The following is a 19571-nucleotide window of genomic DNA, read 5'->3' as shown; positions in this document are numbered from 1 at the left end:
TTATGATCGAACAATAGGGTTAAGCTGATCACTAATTTCATGAACCTGACACCAATATATATATATATATATATACACACACACACGTGCATCGATCATCACGATGATCGTACTATTAATGGCGGGCCGGCTAGAACTGCAAATAACCCAATTCGCTTGTTAATTTATAAATTGTCTGTTTTTTAAATAGGTAGGTAAAAGTGGACCAGATTCACGCATGCAATTGCGTATAATCAGTTTTAACATATTATCTAACATTGACAATGCAAAAGGAATATATATTAATTAATGTCGCTCATTAAATTCAGGCCGTCTGCTTCTGGCCGGGCATTAATTTGCTTTGTACATTATGTTTAAATATCGTCGCCGGCCATCATGTGATCCAAGAGAACAATTCAAGTACGTAGTGATCTTGTCTGCAATTTGCATGAGACCTTAATTAATAGGGTTAATGATGCATACGTTCCCGGTATTTTGAAAAAATGATCAATAGGATTGAAGAATGATCTACTCTAATAATATTCGAACAAGATTTCCATCCATCGATGTTCATATATATCAAGGGAGGCTATCTAAAGAAGAAGAAGAAGAAGAAGAAGATAAGCTACGGAAGTGAGGATGCAGTACTTTTCCTCTTATATGTATCTTGCATGCAAATATACCTTCCATGCAAACACGTACGTGCTTCAAATTCCTTTTCTTTTTACGTTATGTTTTTTTGTTCTGTACCTTGTGGATTGATGTGTACATTCCCAAATTAATATGATGCACCAGCAGAAAGCAACATTAAAGTGACTCAATTCATATTATTGTTTTCCTCGGCACTTTTGACTATCAAGTATCATGTTTTAAGTTTTAGTTATACTTTTATTCTTATATAAAGCTTGATGTGACGTAATTTCCATTGACCCATGTATATATATGTACTAGTCTTATTTATTAATGTATTCAACTTTATATATAGTTTATATTTTTTGTTGAATAATGAAACAATTAAATAAATTAAAAACAAATTATATATATTTAAGTAACCACTGCAACGTATATTGGAGTGTCTTTTTTGACCCTGTTGATGAGTGTTGTCGCTGAGAAAGTTGGAGTAATCGATTGAATAAAAATATAATGATTTGCATGAGGCGATTGCTCGGTACTTTTCTAAGTAATGGCAAACAACCAAACGTGCCATTAATAAAAAGATTGTTGAATCATGTTGAGTGCATGCATTTTCTTAAGTGGCATTTTGATTTCAATAAGGTGTATATATATACAAGATCTAGCAAACCTGCCTAATCAAGTAAGATCTTATTAATAAAATTGAGACGGGTCTGCTACGTGGGTGGCTACCGATTATTCTCTAAAAAAAAAAGGTGGCAAATCCATAATTCTTAATTTAAACATCATCATGTTCGTGATCATGATGCGCGCTTCATGCTGATTTGTGTATGTACAGTATTTAGACTTTCGTATATTCATGGCCGACCTGATGACAGATTAATGAAAGAGGATATATATACATGATATATATTATATGAATACAAAATATTTATTGAGTTATGAGTTTATAATATGGGAAATGCTAGTTTGTCTCCTCACATTGCCCTCTCACAAATTTTTTTTTTAATTTTTTTTTATTTAATGATTAAGAAAATAATTTTTAATATATTGATGTATTTTTTTATTTTTAAAAAATATTAAAAAATAAATAATAAAATAATAAAAACCTACATTTATGCTAACGTCACGTCCAGCAGTTAAAATTGAGCGGTAGCTAGCACTAATCTTATAATATATAGACAACTCATGTCAACTAATGTACAGAAAACCCACCTGCATGCATGCTGTAATTTTCATGATAAAAGTGGTATAATTTTCAATTTTTCTTGCAGAGAAAAGCACTCTACCGCACGCGTGGACCAGACAACCCCTTTTCGTGATACCCAAGCATGACTCTTTTCACGTGCCTAGGTTTTCACGTGCCTAGCGTGCTTCCCTGATGTTGCGTATTCTAAAGTATATAACCTTGATACGCGCGGACATTAATCACGATCTATTTACATCAAATTCACAACTTTATATAAATAAAGTAGTACCTTTTTTATATAAAAAAAAATTAAAGTAATAGTCAAAAGTAGTGTTAAATAAAATTATTACTTTATTAAAAAATTCTATAAAATGTGTGAATAAATTAGGCCCATTTTAGATAGTGAAAGTGTTTCATTTCATCTCATCTTATCTCAACCCATTTCATCATTACAGTTTTTCTAAATTTTTATACAAAATATAATAAATAATTCAACTTTATCAAATCTAAAAACAATAATAAAATTAAAAAATAATATTCTAATAATATTTTATTCAATATTTTACTTTCATTTAAGAACGTCTCATCTCATCTCACTATCTAAACGGATCTTAATGTTGCTTTAGTTAATGGACAATGCTAGAGCCACCGCTTAGGGCTCCTGCTGGCTCTAACATGTGTTTTTTCATGTGTTTTTTTAAGTTATTTTTTACATAGAATTTTTTAACACTTTTAAATATTTTAAAAAATAAAATAAATTTAGAACATTATTAAAAAAACACTTCCTTAATCAAAAAGTAAAAAAAAAATTAAAGAAAATACTTTCTTAATCACAAAGTAAAATAAAAAATATTTTTTTATGATTTTATATTTTACTTCGTAATTAAGGAAATATTTTTTAATGATGTTGTGAATTTTTTTCTTTTTTCAAAATATTTAAAATTATTAAAAGAATCTATATAAAAAAAAGAACTAAAAAAACACATAAAAAACACATATTAGAGTCCAACGAGAGCCCCGAGCTGTGGCTCTAGCATTATTCTTAGTTAATTTATATATACATATTGATTGTGTCACGTCATTTGTAGAATCCGAAAAAGTCCAAGTTTGGATGCTTTATCTAAAACAAAACTTATATTCATTAGCCTCACACAACACATATTATATTTTAATTTTTTTTCTCTTATTAAATGTGTATTATATAGATAATGAGAATAATAATTCAGTTATTTTAAGGAGAATAAAATCAAATAAAATTTAAAAAAAATAAAAAGTTTTAAAAAGTAAAAGCAAGTGTAATGTGATTTAAAGGGGAGATGGAAGACTTGCACAGTTTAATTACCAAACGTACGTCAACGGCGGCCTGAAGATCAAGCTGCACGTGTTCAAATATTGTGATAGCTTTTTTCCCAATCCAATGGAATTGATAATATTTTCCTAATTAAATTCCTGTCATGATCGTTATTTTCCTGATCTCCTTAATTATCAATTTCCTACCTAGAGGTTCAAACCAAAATAAGTACGTAACCTCAGATTAATCTTGAACATTTCAATTATTATTGTATATATATATATATAACTCAATAACCCAATTTAATTGGATTTTTCTTTTTTTCTTTTAAATTTGTAATCACATTTTAATTAATAAAATAATTCATATGAAGAGATATCATTATCAACTACAACTAATCATATATATTTATTAGGGCTATTCATTTAGATCGGATTTTTTATCGACTCAAAACCCGGCCCAATTTGGCATGGAAATTGGATTTCGGTTTTGGGTTCTGGCTCGAAACAAATCTAGATGTGAACCTAGGTTGCAAAATTCGAGTAACCGATTTGGATACTAGGTTTTAAATCCGAAATTTGATTTATTTTCTTTTTAGTTTGAATATATTTTAAAACCAATATTAATTATGTTAAAATAATATCCACATGGTCACAAAATTTGCTGAACTTTGATGTTTAGAGTAGTGCTAGCATGCCGTCTAAGCTTTGATCGCTGGGCGTGCTCGCCAGCACAAAATTATTTTTTTTATTTTTATCTTTTTTTTATATATTTTTAATATATTGAAATATTTTTAAAAGTAAAAAAAAATATACTAATACATTAAAATATATTTTTTAATTATTAAATTAAAAAATTAAATACATAAACAATTAAAATAAAAAATAAATTCAGGCTCATTGCATTTTCTTTTTACTTGATGTTTATGTTTGATCTATGTTTGATCTGGGCACTGTCAAACAGAATACTGATGATATGAAGAGTGATGGTCCATTGGTTACGATCATGCCTGTAGTCTTTAATTCCAATATCCAATGGTTTGGAATCAAGATTATTCAATACAGGTCGGATGAAAGTGAAATAAAGATTTTTAATTGGTCTGAATCGTCTGACCTACTACGAGAGGCCATTAAGATCCAAGAGTTATTACTTTACTCTCTGCATTCAAGAGTCATTAAAGGAGGCCAATATTCTTGGGGCAGAGAGTTTGCAGAATCGAACGTTTTCAGCTTTTCACTTGAGACGATGGACATGACCTAGGAGATAAGCTGTACGTCTGAAACATTTAATAAAAAAAAAAAAAAAAGTGAACCAGGAAGCTGGAATTTCATCAGGGTTTATGTCCGAGTCTGAACCAGGCTAATCAGTTTTGATCTGTATTTAAAATCCGGATTTTAGTTTGGGTATATCCGAATTTTCAAACTGGAATCGGATAAACAAACCTAATTAATGCTCGAAAATGGAATGATTATTATATATAACAAAATAAAATATCATATACAATTTTAATATTCGGCATGTATCTTGCGTGGTCCTTTTTTTATATATAAAATTGAATAAAATTAATGCCCCGTATACACGGAAAGAAAAAAATGGAAATGATAAAGGTCATGTGGGCAGTAGTACTTTTATTACGTCACAGGATTATATCAGTACCATGATGTCACTCTTGACGAATAATCCAAGTCATATACATATAGACGCTTTCATGCAAACCTACTCAGCATCATGACCACCCACCAAATGTCCCAAGGCCAAGACAACATGCATGATATATAATTTCTTCCAGTCTTTTAGAAATTCTAATTAATTTGGAATTGGTATGAAATATATACATACCGACTGCTCCACAGGCACAGCCAGCCGGCTCAATGGCAACGCCATTTAGGTCATTGTTTAAGTCTCACTTTATGTAAGGCTTTTAAAAATAAAAAGAAGATATTTTTTTTAAATATTTAAAAAAATAATAAAATTAAAAACCATTTTATTAAATAAAATTTTAAATATTTTTTATATTTTTTAATTTGCAAGACCTCGTAATACTAAATCTAATATTTAATACAATAAATTATTTAATTTTTTTTAAGATCTTGCTAAATTGAGATATAAAATTTGCATTGAAGCTTCATTTTATATTATTGTTGTATTAAATATAAATTCAAAAAAATTTATTTCAAAATTTTAAATAAAATCTTATTTTATTAAAAATTATTTCTTATAATAATTTATATTTTTACGAATGGATGACTTAAGTTTTGCAGCTCAATTTGTATTGAGCCGTCCCGGCACAGGGACCACACTACTCCACCATTGATCAGGCAGTCACTGTATTCCCCCACCAACCATGAACGCTTTAAATTGCGACACCCTCTTCGAAATGTTCAACTGAGTTGCCTGCATAGATATATTTAGGAGCGTGGCTTTCTGAAGTCTATACCAATTACTTCAGAATAGCTAGTGAAAGACAGCCATGGGAGAGCTGGTTTTGGAAGCAAATTATAATTACGGACCTGCAGACATATTGCCTATCCACCCTTCCAATGGTACCAAAAGCCTAGGAGATCATCTGGTGTTGCAGGTAAATACCAGTAACATCAATATTACAGATGGTCTAGTCTCGAGAGAGATTTCTCGTACTGGATCTAAAGATTGGCAAGGTTACGAGCAGAACGAACAAGAAGCTTGGCTTCCCATCACCGAATCCAGGAATGGCAACACCTTTTCTGTCACCTTTCATTTACTCTGCTCTGGGTTTGGAATGCAGGCCCTTTTGCTTCCTGTTGCATTTGGCACACTTGGATGGTAAGTTTTCTTTCCTTTTTCTTTTCCTTCTGCGAGAGATTTCCTTCGGAAAACTATATACAAGCTTTTCAATCCGGCCCATGATTTAATTTGTTAGATTCAACTACTCAAATTTGTTTGTTTATGCCATTATTAATAAACTCGGTCGACGAGATAGAAAGGCAATGCTTTTATTTCACGTGAAATGGATCGATATCAGTGAAACCAAAACTGTTCTAAACAAGAGTATGAATTTGCTGACTGCGAGGTGGCTCTAATGACAGACTTTCAAAGTCTAGGTTGGCAATGTGCTTTTTTTAACATGTGTATTTCATTTTAGAGAATAACAAAGGGTGATCCATCAACTTGTTGAGACTTGCTGGAAACTGCGTTCCGGCCTCCAGGCCAGAAGCTTCCCAGTTGACTCCATAAGACGTGGATCTAATTAATGAAGTCTATATATATCGACCCCCTCAACGTTTCTAGCTAGATTCGAAGTTCATCCAAAAATCTGGTGTAGTGCGAAGCACAAGATCATTTTATTGGTGATTACCAGGCCAAGTACTCATACTATTTCATTTTATCTATCTCATTTTCTTTCTCAAACAATATTCAAATACAAATCTAAATAAGTAATTAAAGAATGAAGAGTGTATTCATTTTTCTTTACCAGATTTTTACATCGATTCAGATTATATGTTTACGGAATTAAATGTTTTGTGTTATATTAATTTCCCACTTGACTCGGCCCAGTCAAGTCCTCGTACTGGACCACCTAGCTACCCAGTCGGCTTTCTCAAGTCCTCCGAGTTGTATATGGTGGTTAGACTTTAGAGTAATGCATAATAGAGAGTTGAGTTTGTACGTTAAATTGAATTAAGTTGAAATGATAAAATATTTTTAAAATATTATTTTTTAATATTATTATTATTTTAAAATTTAAAAAAGTTGAATTATTTATTATATTATGTATTGAAATTTGAATTAAAAAATAATAATGTTCTATTAATATTGTATTCAGCTTTCATATAAAATTATCTAATCTCATCTCAATATTCAAACCGCACTTATATATATGAGAAGTGCTATATATACAAAGAGAATATATAAAAATAAATTCACAAATTAATGTATTTTTATGTGATCCGTTAGATCTATTTTACAATAAAAATAATTTTACAATATGACGTACTGCATCAAATCACACCAGTTTGTGAGTTTAGTTTTATACAAAAAATTTTATGACTAAAGTATTTCTCTATATATATCAGACATAGTAATTCTACATATAACCATAAAGTGCATAAACGTCGCGTAATCGCTTTGAAAAAAAGTGAGATCTATTATTAAAAAATTAATTTTTTTTATGTAGATCTTATATTTTATTTATTTTTTTCAAAACGATTACATAACGGTTACGTACGTGCGTATTTGTGTGGGGTCCACTACTCTTGCTAAGAAGATGATGGCCATAAATTGCGCGCTTCAAGAGTCTCCGTCCCAATTTTGCCTTTATCTCGAAGATAATTCTCTAATATCTTCATGTTTTCTATTTTGATCGGCTGCAGGGCATGGGGCGTCACATGTTGGTTACTAGCATACGTGTGGCAGCTCTACACCATATGTCTCCTCGTCCGCCTCCACCAACCACTCCCTGGATCAGTCCGCTACAGCAGATACCTCCAACTTGCTATTGCTGCATTCGGTTAGTATATACACCGCGAGTTTTATATAATATTTTCTTTTCTTTAAGATCTATAAAAGCTTGCAATTTTAACAATCTTTTCAAGTTTTCAAAATTTGGCAAGATGTTATTCAATTGAGAAATTATTCTCATTAGTTACTATTTACTATCTCACACTTTATGTTCTATGAAAAACACCTCTATATTCTATAAAAAAAATACTCATATACTATATAAAATAGTTATAAATATAGAGTGTAAGAATAAATAATAACTTATGAATAATAAATCTCAATTCTATTTACAAGCCGATACGAAGTATGTGCCTTAACCATCAGTACTAATTTTAATACAAGATTGGACATTTTCTAAAGACAAAAGCTTTAATTAATTAATAGATTTTGATGAAAAGTATGTTAGAATCTATTAATAAGGCAAAAGATGCTAAAAATTTATTTCGATTGGTTTTTTATACAAGAGTTTTTCAAGAAAACCGAATGTATTTACCTGAAGAATTTTATCCAGCCCTATTGTACACGTCTTGACTAAGAAGACATATGGGCGTATGTATATATATTTAGGTGCAAAGCTAGGGAAATTGCTCGCCCTATTCCCGACGATGTATTTATCTGGGGGCACTTGTGCCGTGCTGATCATAACTGGTGGTGGGACCCTGAAGCTCTTGTTCAAAACCATGTGTGATGGTGAGGCCACGTGTCTTGCCAAGTCATTGAGCGGTGCAGAGTGGTTCTTGGTGTTTACGTGCATGGCAATTCTTATAGCCCAGTTTCCAAACCTCAACTCTCTGACCGGCCTATCTCTGATCGGGGCCATCACTGCCGTCCTCTATTCTACTACGATTTGGGTTCTCTCCATCTACGAGGGAAAGCCCAGTGGCGTCTCCTACAGTCCCCCAGAGATTGCCAACTCTGACATGAGCAAAATAAGCAGTATTCTCAATGCTCTTGGGATCATTGCTCTTGCTTTCAGAGGTCATAATCTTGTTCTTGAGATACAGGTAGAGCATTCCCTACCTTTTTTATTAAACTTGAGGTCGGTCATAATCTAATCTTAGAGCTTGGCAAGAATACCTCAAATTTCCATGTTGTATTAAACTTGTATGTACTGTTGCAGGGAACATTGCCTTCGAGTCCAAAACACTCATCACATAAGCCAATGTGCAAAGGAGTGGCAGTATCTTATCTAATAATCGCCGTGTGCCAACTTCCCCTTGCAATCGCTGGATTTTGGGCTTATGGAAACAAGGCAAGAAAATTTCTTCTCTTTTAATTTAGTGAATCATGAGATTTGTCTACTCTTGTCCCCGTTGTAGGACATGGACAAGCCATGCCTTCTGTTCTCGCCACAAGTTGGGGAGAAACAATAGTATTCCTACTTGATGAGAATGTGCATGTTTACTCTGAATTATTCCAGGTTCCTTATAATGGAGGATTGCTGACTGCCTTTTCGCAAGTCCACGGACCCAACACCTCGAAGTACACGATGGGCATAATCTACATACTATTTTTGGCGAACTGCTTATGTACATTCCAAGTCTACGCCATGCCAGCTTTTGACAACTTGGAAGCCAGGTACACATCCAAGAAGAAGCAGCGCTGCCCAAGGTGGGTTCGCATAGAGATCCGGCTGTTCTTTGGAGGGCTGGTTTTCTTTGCAGCAGTGGCTTTTCCATTCTTGGGAAGCTTAGTTCCTCTGATTGGAGGTATCACGTTGCCTTTGACGCTTGCTTATCCCTGTTTCATGTGGCTTTCCATTAAGAAACCGCGCCCGAATGGTTTCGTGTGGTGTCTAAACTTGGGGCTCGGTTGCTTCGGCGTTGTTTTTAGTGTTCTTTTAGCTGTTGCAGCCGCCTGGACTTTAGCTGACAAAGGCTTAAATGCCAATTTCCTCAAGCCTTGACAAAAAGAGATCATCTTGAATGTAATTTAAAGAATGTAATTTACATATTCTCTTTTTCCTTTTTTTTCTTCTCTCAAGGCAAAAGATAAAAATGCTGGGGGAACTCATATCAGATTATAGCAGTATGATATTAATGAGGTATGGATGATACGGGGATTGCGCCAATCATATTGACAGAGAAATAGCATTGTGACAGAAGTGTTGTGTGTCATTTGCTGCTGTATGGACTTTAGATGCCTTCGAAACAGAGAAATCATGTGTCACAGATGGATCTGATGGGCAAATGATACTCTGTTTAGGAAGGTGCTGTTTATTGTGGATATTACAAACTAAGGATCTCCGTCGATAATAATGTTTATGAGCCCATGTGATACGGCTAAGAAAATTGCTAGGAAGTGCGGCATTTGCTTCATCTGTGAGTTGACCATGCATGGGAACTTGGGAAGGCCTGGACCATCCTGAATAAAGCAACAGGATGTCAAATCATGTAAAAGTATATAGTTGTTAGGGTTCTGGATTAATTATATGATTGACAAATTTTATGCCAACAAGAAGAATTGCTTTCAATGAATCTTTTTCTGTTTTATGATATGGGAATCAGATGGACCATGTCATCTTAGCATCAAGCTTCTAGATCATGCATTTATTTGGCGAAAAAAGATGCATTGTAGAGCAAACATAAGAAGCTGAAATAGGCTGAACCATAGAACACGGAACATAACCAAGTTCTAACTATGCAAGCATACTATCAGATTACAGAGAACGTGAGCAGAATTTAAATGAAAATGGAGATGCTTCGAGTTTAATTAGGAGCGTAGCATAGATTTTTAAAGGCCTAACAGTAAATCCACGTGCTTGTTGGTTTCTTACCATGAAATTACTGATTGATACGGCTCTGAAATGTTTCTTGAGCCTTCGAAGTTCTTTATATATAATCACTACTAAGTTCGAAGGAATCAAGATTTGTCTAAATCTAATATATCGTGCGTGTTTTGTAACTCAATGTTGAGTTACTCAAAAGTCACAAAACAGAGTGAAATCATTTTAACGTTTACAAGTTCCTTACCTTGGAACCTCCCCCATTGGCAACCATGAGGAGGGGAACCTCTTGGAAAGAGTGGACCGACTACACCGACCCCCCGTTCGCTTTGTCTTTTGTCTTCCCCATGGCCAACAGGAGAGCCATGCATGCCCTGTTCAATGCAAACCGTACCCAGTTGCAAGCAATGCCTTGAATGCTGCATCACACATTTTCAACTTTCGTGCAGCACACATTTAAAAGGAAAGGTCATGTCCGTCTCGAATTATTCGCATTGATTCTAAATCATGCATTGTTAGAGCGCGTTAACAAGCACTTTTGAGCATATTTTTCTTTCTTTTATTGAACCAGCGCAGTAAAATAGAATGCCTCATCAGCTATGTTCTCTCAACTTGAGTTGGACTAACCTTGGCTTCTCCTATAAATAGCACCTTCCTACTGTAAAACCCCAGCAGTGTTAGTAATTATCATTATCATTTATTGTCCATTTTAATTGCTAACGTTATAACCATGGCAGATCAGCATTCTAAAGCCCAGGAAGATGAGGCAGCCCCAAAGACGGCCGGAGAATCAGTGTATCGTACTGGGATGTTTTTAGAAAAGAAAGAAGACAAGAAACCTCAAGAGGATGTGGCCGTGACAGATGCCGAACCAATGGAAGAGGAAGAGAAGCCCAATCTCTTGGAAGAGCTCCGCCAGTCTGAAAGCAAGTCCGGCTCGGTAAGCTATATAATTTGATTATTAAGCCAGCCCGTCGATAGGATAGCGTAACTAGGAGAAAGTAACCGACCGTAGATTGCTCTATAAGCACAAGTCGATTTTGTCATCATTATTAACTAAGAATATCCGGCTTGCTTCGGAAATGTGCAGTCTAGCGATGAAGACGATGGAGGAGAGAAGAAAAAGAACAAGATGAATGGGTTGAAGGAAAAAATATCAGGCCAAAAAGAAGAGGAAGATACCAAGCACAACGAAACATTCATTCCAGCTGACAATGATGAAAAAGCACATGAACAAGCAACACGCCCAGAGGAAAAAAAAGGGTTTATAGAGAAAATCAAAGAAAAACTTCCAGGACAGCACAAGAAGCCGGGAGAAGGTGCTTCCGAAGGGTGTGAAGCAAATAAGCAGCATTCCCCTGAAGGTGAACCAAAGGAGAAGAAAGGAATCTTGGAGAAAATTAAGGAGAAGCTGCCTGGGTGCCAGAGGAATGAAGAGAAGGAGGACTAAAATGGAACCTAGAAAGGAATTTTCTCGAGCGCATTTCCCGTGCAGCTTGCTTCAAATATGTATGCATGAGTCTTGATTTGGTGATTTCTGGTTTTTTAGATGTAGTTTTCTTTTTCCGCACTCTGTAGACGTTGTGTTTTGCTTAATGGCTCATGAAGGCTCTCTTTTGCGGGCTAAAATTTTCATCTGGTTAGCCTTCAACTGAAAATTTGAGATGGGAACGGGAACTCTTGTTTAGTTTCTGCTTCTCGTCAGGGAAGCTACTTCTTTGAAGTCTAATGCCTGAGTTGACTGCTATCAAATCACAGGGTCCTTCTGTGTTCACAGATACAAAAACAACAGAAGGAACAGATATATATATACGTACGTACATACCTACATACATACATACATACATATATATATATATGTGCTGTTGATTACAATAGAAAATTATAAAACTGGATTCTAAGAAGCTGCAAACAATATCACTAAACCCCGCGCAAGATTTACAGCACAAGCATTTAAATATGTGTCGATGTTTTACTGAATAGTAAGTATGTTCATCACATTAGCAACAAACTAAAAGACTTGTAAGAGTTGTTTCCTCTCTCCTAAGTAGGTATTTCTAAGCTTCTACAATCTTCCTCAAAGGAATAAGGAACATATATGACATCAGCATATACAGGCCTTAGCACAGTGAGCCGATGTTCTGCAGACGTCAATGAAGCCTAAAGATATCCTATTTTTCAATTAAATATGTCATGAGTCATGACAATTATCAACAACAAAAATAACCACCTCTAAAATTCCAGCTATGCCAATTGTATGACTGAACCGAGATTCTTTGCAATTGGTGCAAATTTCTAACTGTGATATGCATTTTACATAACAGTAACAATATGAATCCAGATGTCCAACTATCACATACAAAAACCAACCTTCCTGAGGGATTCTAGATTCAACAATAAAAAATGATAGACACTTCATGGGAAATGCCTCCCACAGAATCAGTGGCCAGCAGCTCCTACTTTAGATAATGTATCTTACATAGAACTAATGAGATTTACATTGGAAAACAAAGTGAAAATCTGCTCTTGAGTCCCATCATCCATTTTTTAAGTCAAAAACATCCAAAAAACTGAGGCCTAGATTGAAATATACTTAGTACATCAAATTTTTACGAATAAGAATGACAAAAATCATCTACAGGCTGAAAATTGAGAAGTAATTACTCACTGAGACAATTCATATAAATTGCTAAGACAAGACGGTGTAGGCCATTCAATGATAGACACATGAATGTGTCAAATTATGGGGTTTGCCCAGTTTACTGCCTCTAAGAGTTACAGAGCATCGGACTCTTGTATAAAACTTAGACTTTACTAGTCTACCCAGAATGTAGGCCCTCGACCTCATCACAAATGTCAAGTTCATAGGAATGGCTACTTTCTCATGGTGGTCTCTCACGCTTGGGATTGCCGAAATCCCACCATAGAGTGGCACTTGATGCCCTAGAACCACTGTCACCGCGGCTCGCTGACTCTTCCTTGGCTGATAGAACTTTTTCATCTATTTCATCGATCCGTCACCCAAAAATAAAAAAATAAAAAAAGATGAAAACATTATCAATAGGGAATAGAGCGAACCAACAGCATGTCCAGTATATCCTTATGGAAACACTATGCTATTAGAGAGGGTAATGAAGACATGACCCCTAATAATTATCAGGGAATAAGGACTGCCGATAGAGATGAGTTGAATCGATACTTGTTCATAAATATCTTTTAGCACGATTATGACCCCTCGTTTAAACTTCTAAACCCTTCCTCTCCTAAAGTTGCCTGGCAAGATGCTTTCTTCATCTGGATTTTACTTTTTATTCGCTGAAGTAGGACTCAACTTCCAACCGTTCTAGTCTACATCAGTTCCCATCATGGATTAAAGACCATTGATTTTCCATGCGGACAAACGCAGGAAGTTTCCAAGGGGGCAAGAACACGAGACCCTAAAGGACAAGCCAAGTAAATACAACATAATGGACCCTAACCCTGGTGTTCTTTTGATAAACAGCTGGGCTGGGGCTCTGTTTCGTGTGCAGCCTTACAACAGGCTTTTCCAGGCAATATAATAAAGAAAGTACCAATCAAATACAATTTCCTCTGCTGCGTCCCACCTCCCAACATGACAAAACCAAGAACAGTCTGACCCCACTCCAAGAAGACCTTCTAAATGACCATACTACCCATGTATACAATAAGAATGAAATGTTAAAAAGGGGTAAAAAAGACTTTCCGAGCTTGTAAACCTAATCTAGCACGGTTAAAAGCGCAATTAAGCATGCAAATTGTACAGACCTCTCCCGAGGCAAGTTGGAGCCGGTAATAGTGAAGTTCGAAAGGGGTGGCCGTGACATGGACGCCGAAGAACGTGGCTGGGTTTCTGTACAAGAGTTTGACCGTCGAATTCAACGACAGCATATCTGTTGGAACCCCTGAGTGATCATTCCCCGCCTGTATGTTGAAGTTCTCGAACACTAGGTTCTGCCCAAAGACAAAAACCAAAAGACACGCTTCTTTTTATCTGCTTTATCTCTAAGTAATATTTAAAAGGCAACAATGCAGCAAACAAACAAGCAAAAAGCTAAATGTTTGCGGGATTCAAGGAATAATTTGTACAACGAAACGGCATATGATCCCCCGATTTCAGGGGTAAACGCAACCATGAACCGAAAAACTGAGTCGAGCCTATTGTACCATTGAACTCAGAAAGGATGATCAATACCGGGGAGAGAAGGAAATGAATGAAAACAAAGGGACTCTACCTTAACGAATACTTTAGGCTCGTAACTCTTGCTCGCACCCCACAGAATCAATGAGAAGATCGTGAAAAGCAGCAGGAAGAGAAAAACGAAGAAGAAGTACAGCCTCACTTTGCGGCACGGACCCTCGAAGACTCCACCTTCGTGGTCGTCATCGTCGCAGTCGTCGTCAGACTCTGGCTCTTTCTGTATCTTCTTCCAGGCGGATGGGTTTCTGGGGTTCTTGAGGGACGCGGAGAACCGCGAGGTGGAGGACTCGCGAGAGTGGTGGATCGGCGAGCAGTGGTAGTAGTGGTGGGGGGAGCCCATGGGGCTCGAACCGTAAGACATTTTCTCGACGTCGTGGTTCGAGGGGCTCTGGACGAAGTAGACGGGCCTCCGAGGAGAGCGCGGCGGTGACAAACCCTGGTCCATGCTCGTCACCTCCGAGTCTGACTTCGCGTGCATTGCCATCGCCATAAAAACACACGCGGACACAGAGACACAGTGAAGGATTAAGGAAGATAGGGAATATGACCTTGTGCCTGAGGGTTATATTTTCTGTATTTTTATTTGTTATATATCCAACAAAGGAAGTGGCAGTCTGACAGATAATGCAGAGCACGAAGGTGCAAGAGATATACAGGTGCGGTTTGATAGATAGATGAGAGAGTTTCAAATATTATTTTTTAATATTATATTTTATATAAAAATTTAAAATTTTATAAAACTAATATATTTACTATTAAAACGGCAAATAACGAGACTTTCTAAATGGAAGTTTTTAAATTGCGAGGATCAATGTTTGTTCGTTCGTGTATCTCGTTTCCGTTCCTAGGACTAGGGTGGCTTTGGAGTTTTCCTATTAATAAACATTTCAGAGTTCCTTAAATACTGATGATCGGTGCTACTCTCCCGCTCACTGCAACTTACCGTTAGTTAAAAATTATCCTTTTATTTTTATTAATTTTATTAATTTATAGTTTTTTATTATTTTAAGATATTTTAAATCTATATATATAAATATCAATACACAAATAGTCACTTTTTTAATTATTAAGTCAAGAAAAAAAAATTAAAATACATGAAATATCAAAATGAAGGGACAAGTTGAGTGGGCAAAGTATCATTTTTCAATATTGATTATCGGGATATCAAATTATTCAGACTGTTTGAATATAAGAAGTATTTTATCTCATCTCATTATGATAATTTTTTAAAATTTTCACACAAAATATAGTAAACAATTCAATTTTTTCAAATCATAAAACAATAGTAATATTACAAAAATAATATTTTAACAATATTTTGTTTAACTTTTAACTTTCACCTCAACTCATCTCATCTCAATTCACTATTCAAATGGAATCTCAGTTTATTCTTTGACTCCTCATATAGAGCAATGGAAGAAACACCCAAAACTCAAGTCTCTCGTAATATTTCAAAGTTAATTGATATTAGGGTTCTTGAAATAAGAATTATTAGTAAGTAAGACTGTGCATTCAGGTCAAATATTTTTTCAATCCAGTCCAAAACCCATAAATCTAAGTGAATTCGGACAATTATCCATTCGGATACAGTTACAGATGCCGTTTATTCCTTCAGTTATTTGTAACCAAATCTTTTTATAAAAAACAATCATTTCAGTTACAAAACGACGTTTTGTAATACTAATTACTTCCCCAGCTTGCCCTACCTCTACACGTATAGTTGCGCATCTCTTTCTCTCTCTCTCTCTCTCTCTCTCTCTCTCTCTACACTTTGCTCTATCTTTCTCTCAAGTTCCTGAAATCCTATCAAATAGCATCCCTATCAATCAATCACCACTGGCGAGAGGTCACCGTCCTTTAACATCATAAAATCACTAGCATTTTCTCACTATCATCAGTATGTTCCTCTCTCTCAGTTTTGAATGTGAGTGTCAATTTGTATTGTAACTTTTGCATTTCTGTGTTTAAAGTTTGATTATGAGTGCTGGGTTTAAACCGAATTTTGTTTAGAATCTAAAATCGGATACCTTGTCAGACTGTAATCGATTTTACTTGGATGGGTATTCGCCCGATTTCAAAAATATGGATGTGGATCCAGATGCACAACCTTATTAATAAGTGTAGTTAGGATGATGAAAATATAAGGTATATAGAAAAGACCCAAACTTCATGCTCCATTTATTGCTTGAGATAACTGAGGTGGATCATCTCTTCCCTTCTCATCTTCTCCCCTTCTTTTTCTTCATCCATTCCTTGGATTCTTTTTTATTTCTTCTTCATATTTTCCTCCATTTTTAAAAACCATTCTCAATGACCCACGACCATGGCATGGTTGTGGATATGATAAGAAACCGATCACTCTCTCCGTTTTCGTAGATGTGGGTATGGGTGTAATCAGTCAAGTTCGGTCAGTCCATGGGGAGGCTTTTTGGTTCAGGTCAAAAATTTCGATACACCCCACCTATTCTTCACCCTAAGACCGGATCGATAACACCAATAAACCACAAACTGTTATCTCTCGATCCAGTCAATCCATTTGGTGCTGGCTAATGAACAATTGATCCAGAGATATTTCATACTTGTAACTTAGGTATATTACATTAATGTACCTGACTATTTTAATTTGTTGTAGATATTAGGTAGCTACAATATATAGCATTGCATATAGTATTATATTTAAACACAGATGGTCAATGATCGCAGTTTAGATGAAAGTTACATAATTAAGTTATACAACTACTATATAAAATACTAGATAAGATCGGTTGGTATGGTCTGGTCTAAAAAAACATAACCAGAAACTGGATCGAAAATTGAACTTTTGCAAACTAATGCATCTAGACTGGACCATTTGTGCTATCTATTCGGTTCAGATCGACCGGAACCATTCGGTCCGATAGGTTTTTCGATTCGGACCGGTAAACTTACACCCCTAATTATGAGTCATTTTCTCTATCTCACTCTCTATCATTCTCTTGATCTCTATCTAGGGTGGTTGGATGACCTATAGGTCAATATCCCCTCATGTCCAGCCAAATAGGACCACCTACCTCCATAAGAGTGGTAGAGCAAATGAAAATGGACCATCAACCCAAACGGGTGTGGGGATTGAGATGACTGCATGCCCACCCGCATTGGGCGTCGAGCGGGTAACAGGCCTACAGTATGTATAAATGGTAATTGTTTTAGAATTAATTGTTGATTTTGTACATTTTAGTCCGTATTAGAAAAGGATCTTCATTAAATATGTTGGTCGTTCTATTATTGGTTTTAGTCGTTGATTTTATCATAAATACAATATCTGTCTCTCATAAATTTTCTTCTATCTTTGGAAGAGGGATTTATGCGCTTTGGGTCGGGCTCGTGCCACTTCACAAGGCCTATAGTGCCAGAAGCGGATGAGTTCAAGAAGTTCAAAGGAGTTGGGCCCAGGCGACAACCACCGAGGGAAGGGAAGACGCTAAATCAACAGCTTGTCCCATTTCCCGATCTCAGCGCATTAAATGAGATTAAGACCGCTTAGGGCTAGCCCCCAAGGAATCAACCACATTAAATGCACCTTAGAGTTGTCTTCCCCAGAGCTGGGCTTGATGCCTGTTGCTGATGGTCACATTAAATGCTACCTCCCCCTGTCATCCTAAAAGGGGGAGATGATCATGACAGGTAGTTTTTATGAGGAGCAAAGCAAGAAACAGAGAAAAGGCAATGGTTTAAAACGAGAAAAAAGGTGACAGGAAACAATTAAGGAACTCAGACTCTCAAACTTTAGGCATGACAAAAGTGGACTTCACAGACTTTGGCATCGGCGGCTTTCCAGCTCCTACCAACCTTCAGATGGAAGGTAGGGAATCACAACTTATGTGGCGGCGACAAAACACGCATCAACTATAGTAATATAATATTATGTTGTTCATGCCTAAAGTCGCAAAACATATCGAAACGGAGAAAAGAATTATCCCCTGCCTACAATGGTGATTTGAGTTTCGATACGATACTCTTCACGTTTATCTATAAGATAATAATAAATAAGCAAATAGAAATAAATATAAAGAGATACAAAAATTTACGTCGTTCAGCATAAAAGCCTACATCCACGAGTTGTTTGGGGCAAAATCCATTATGATTGGTGATTTTATAATCTCTCATGACCTCACATATCATTCAATACAATGGAAGACTTTAGTCTAGGCGTAGAGAAGTCATCCTGAGCCTATCAAGAGTCCTCTCTTCATTTGTAGAGATCTGATTTCTTCCTTAGAGTGATAAACTCCAACTTGCCTTGTGAAACATTTTCCTTTTAGAAGTCTAAACCAACTTTTTTTAGTTTATCTCTTCATTGTCGTATCTCTTGGCTTTATCTCTTCCCTTATTATTAGTGATAGGTTTTTAAAGGGCTGGACCTAATCAATTTATTCCCTAACAGATGCCTGCGATTCTTAAGGTCGACTTGTTTATCAAGAAGTCCTTGAGAATCTTCAAGTCAATCACGATGAGGTAACCTGTAAGAAACTGCAAAAAAAAAACAATTCTAGAAACTGGTTCATAGTTTGTCACTGTTATGCAATGCAATAGTGATCTCCATGAGTGGTCCTCAAGAAGAATTTTTGAACTTTGTTGTAAGAGCCTTCGAGGATGGGTTTCTGTGAAGTTTGTTTGTAAGAACATATGCGTGATAATTTAGTGTATTGATGATTGCATGTGACAGCTAGTGAAGTGCACATGTTTCCGTACTCGGTGATTATTTTTTGTTCTTGGTGGCTTCAATAGATTATACCCTATGCCGCGATTTTCTGTTGGTATTTAATGTTTAATGTTTCCGTTTTGATGTAAATGTAAAAGTTTGTTTGTAATAAACCACGCTTAAGTGGTCAGGGAGTCCATCGACCCCTTGGATCTATCTTAAGCGGTTGTTGAGCTCGTCGATTCGTTCCCGAATGACACTTACGTGAGGCGGTTGTAGAGCTCAGAGGCTCGTTTCCTAAGGTAACTCGCTGGTGGTGGTTGTGGCGAGTGGAGACACTTGGCTTGCGTTTAGAGGGAGGATGCCTCGACCAAG

At 35.8% G+C, this 19571-nt stretch overlaps 3 protein-coding genes across 4 annotated transcripts; 2 read left to right on the top strand and 1 right to left on the bottom strand.

Annotated features, from left to right (window-relative positions):
- Positions 1–5389: 5389 nt before the first annotated feature.
- LOC121253881 (lysine histidine transporter-like 8) lies at positions 5390–9779 on the top strand. 2 transcript variants are annotated; one of them, XM_041153807.1, is made up of 6 exons: positions 5390–5670; positions 5761–5894; positions 7442–7578; positions 8139–8575; positions 8692–8823; positions 8992–9779. In XM_041153807.1, exons 1-6 carry the CDS (start codon positions 5563–5565, stop codon positions 9475–9477), a joined length of 1434 nt encoding a protein of 477 aa, XP_041009741.1. In that variant the 5' UTR covers positions 5390–5562; the 3' UTR covers positions 9478–9779. The 2 variants fall into 2 exon arrangements, with proteins under 2 accessions (XP_041009741.1, XP_041009740.1); XM_041153806.1 differs by having other exon boundaries at positions 5390–5894.
- Positions 9780–10996: 1217 nt separating this feature from the next.
- LOC121256576 (phosphoprotein ECPP44-like) lies at positions 10997–11959 on the top strand. The gene is made up of 2 exons (XM_041157423.1): positions 10997–11236; positions 11387–11959. Exons 1-2 carry the CDS (start codon positions 11027–11029, stop codon positions 11744–11746), a joined length of 570 nt encoding a protein of 189 aa, XP_041013357.1. The 5' UTR covers positions 10997–11026; the 3' UTR covers positions 11747–11959.
- An 899-nt stretch (positions 11960–12858) lies between these two features.
- LOC121256575 lies at positions 12859–15174 on the bottom strand. Its single transcript, XM_041157422.1, has 3 exons — positions 14550–15174; positions 14083–14268; positions 12859–13297 (listed from the first exon to the last, which is right to left on the bottom strand). Exons 1-3 carry the CDS (start codon positions 15003–15005, stop codon positions 13010–13012), a joined length of 930 nt encoding a protein of 309 aa, XP_041013356.1. The 5' UTR covers positions 15006–15174; the 3' UTR covers positions 12859–13009.
- Positions 15175–19571: the final 4397 nt, after the last annotated feature.

This window comes from Juglans microcarpa x Juglans regia, chromosome 3D (assembly GCF_004785595.1).
Source record: "Juglans microcarpa x Juglans regia isolate MS1-56 chromosome 3D, Jm3101_v1.0, whole genome shotgun sequence".
Classification (NCBI taxonomy): domain Eukaryota; kingdom Viridiplantae; phylum Streptophyta; class Magnoliopsida; order Fagales; family Juglandaceae; genus Juglans; species Juglans microcarpa x Juglans regia.
This window is presented reverse-complemented; position numbering and strand designations above follow the sequence as displayed.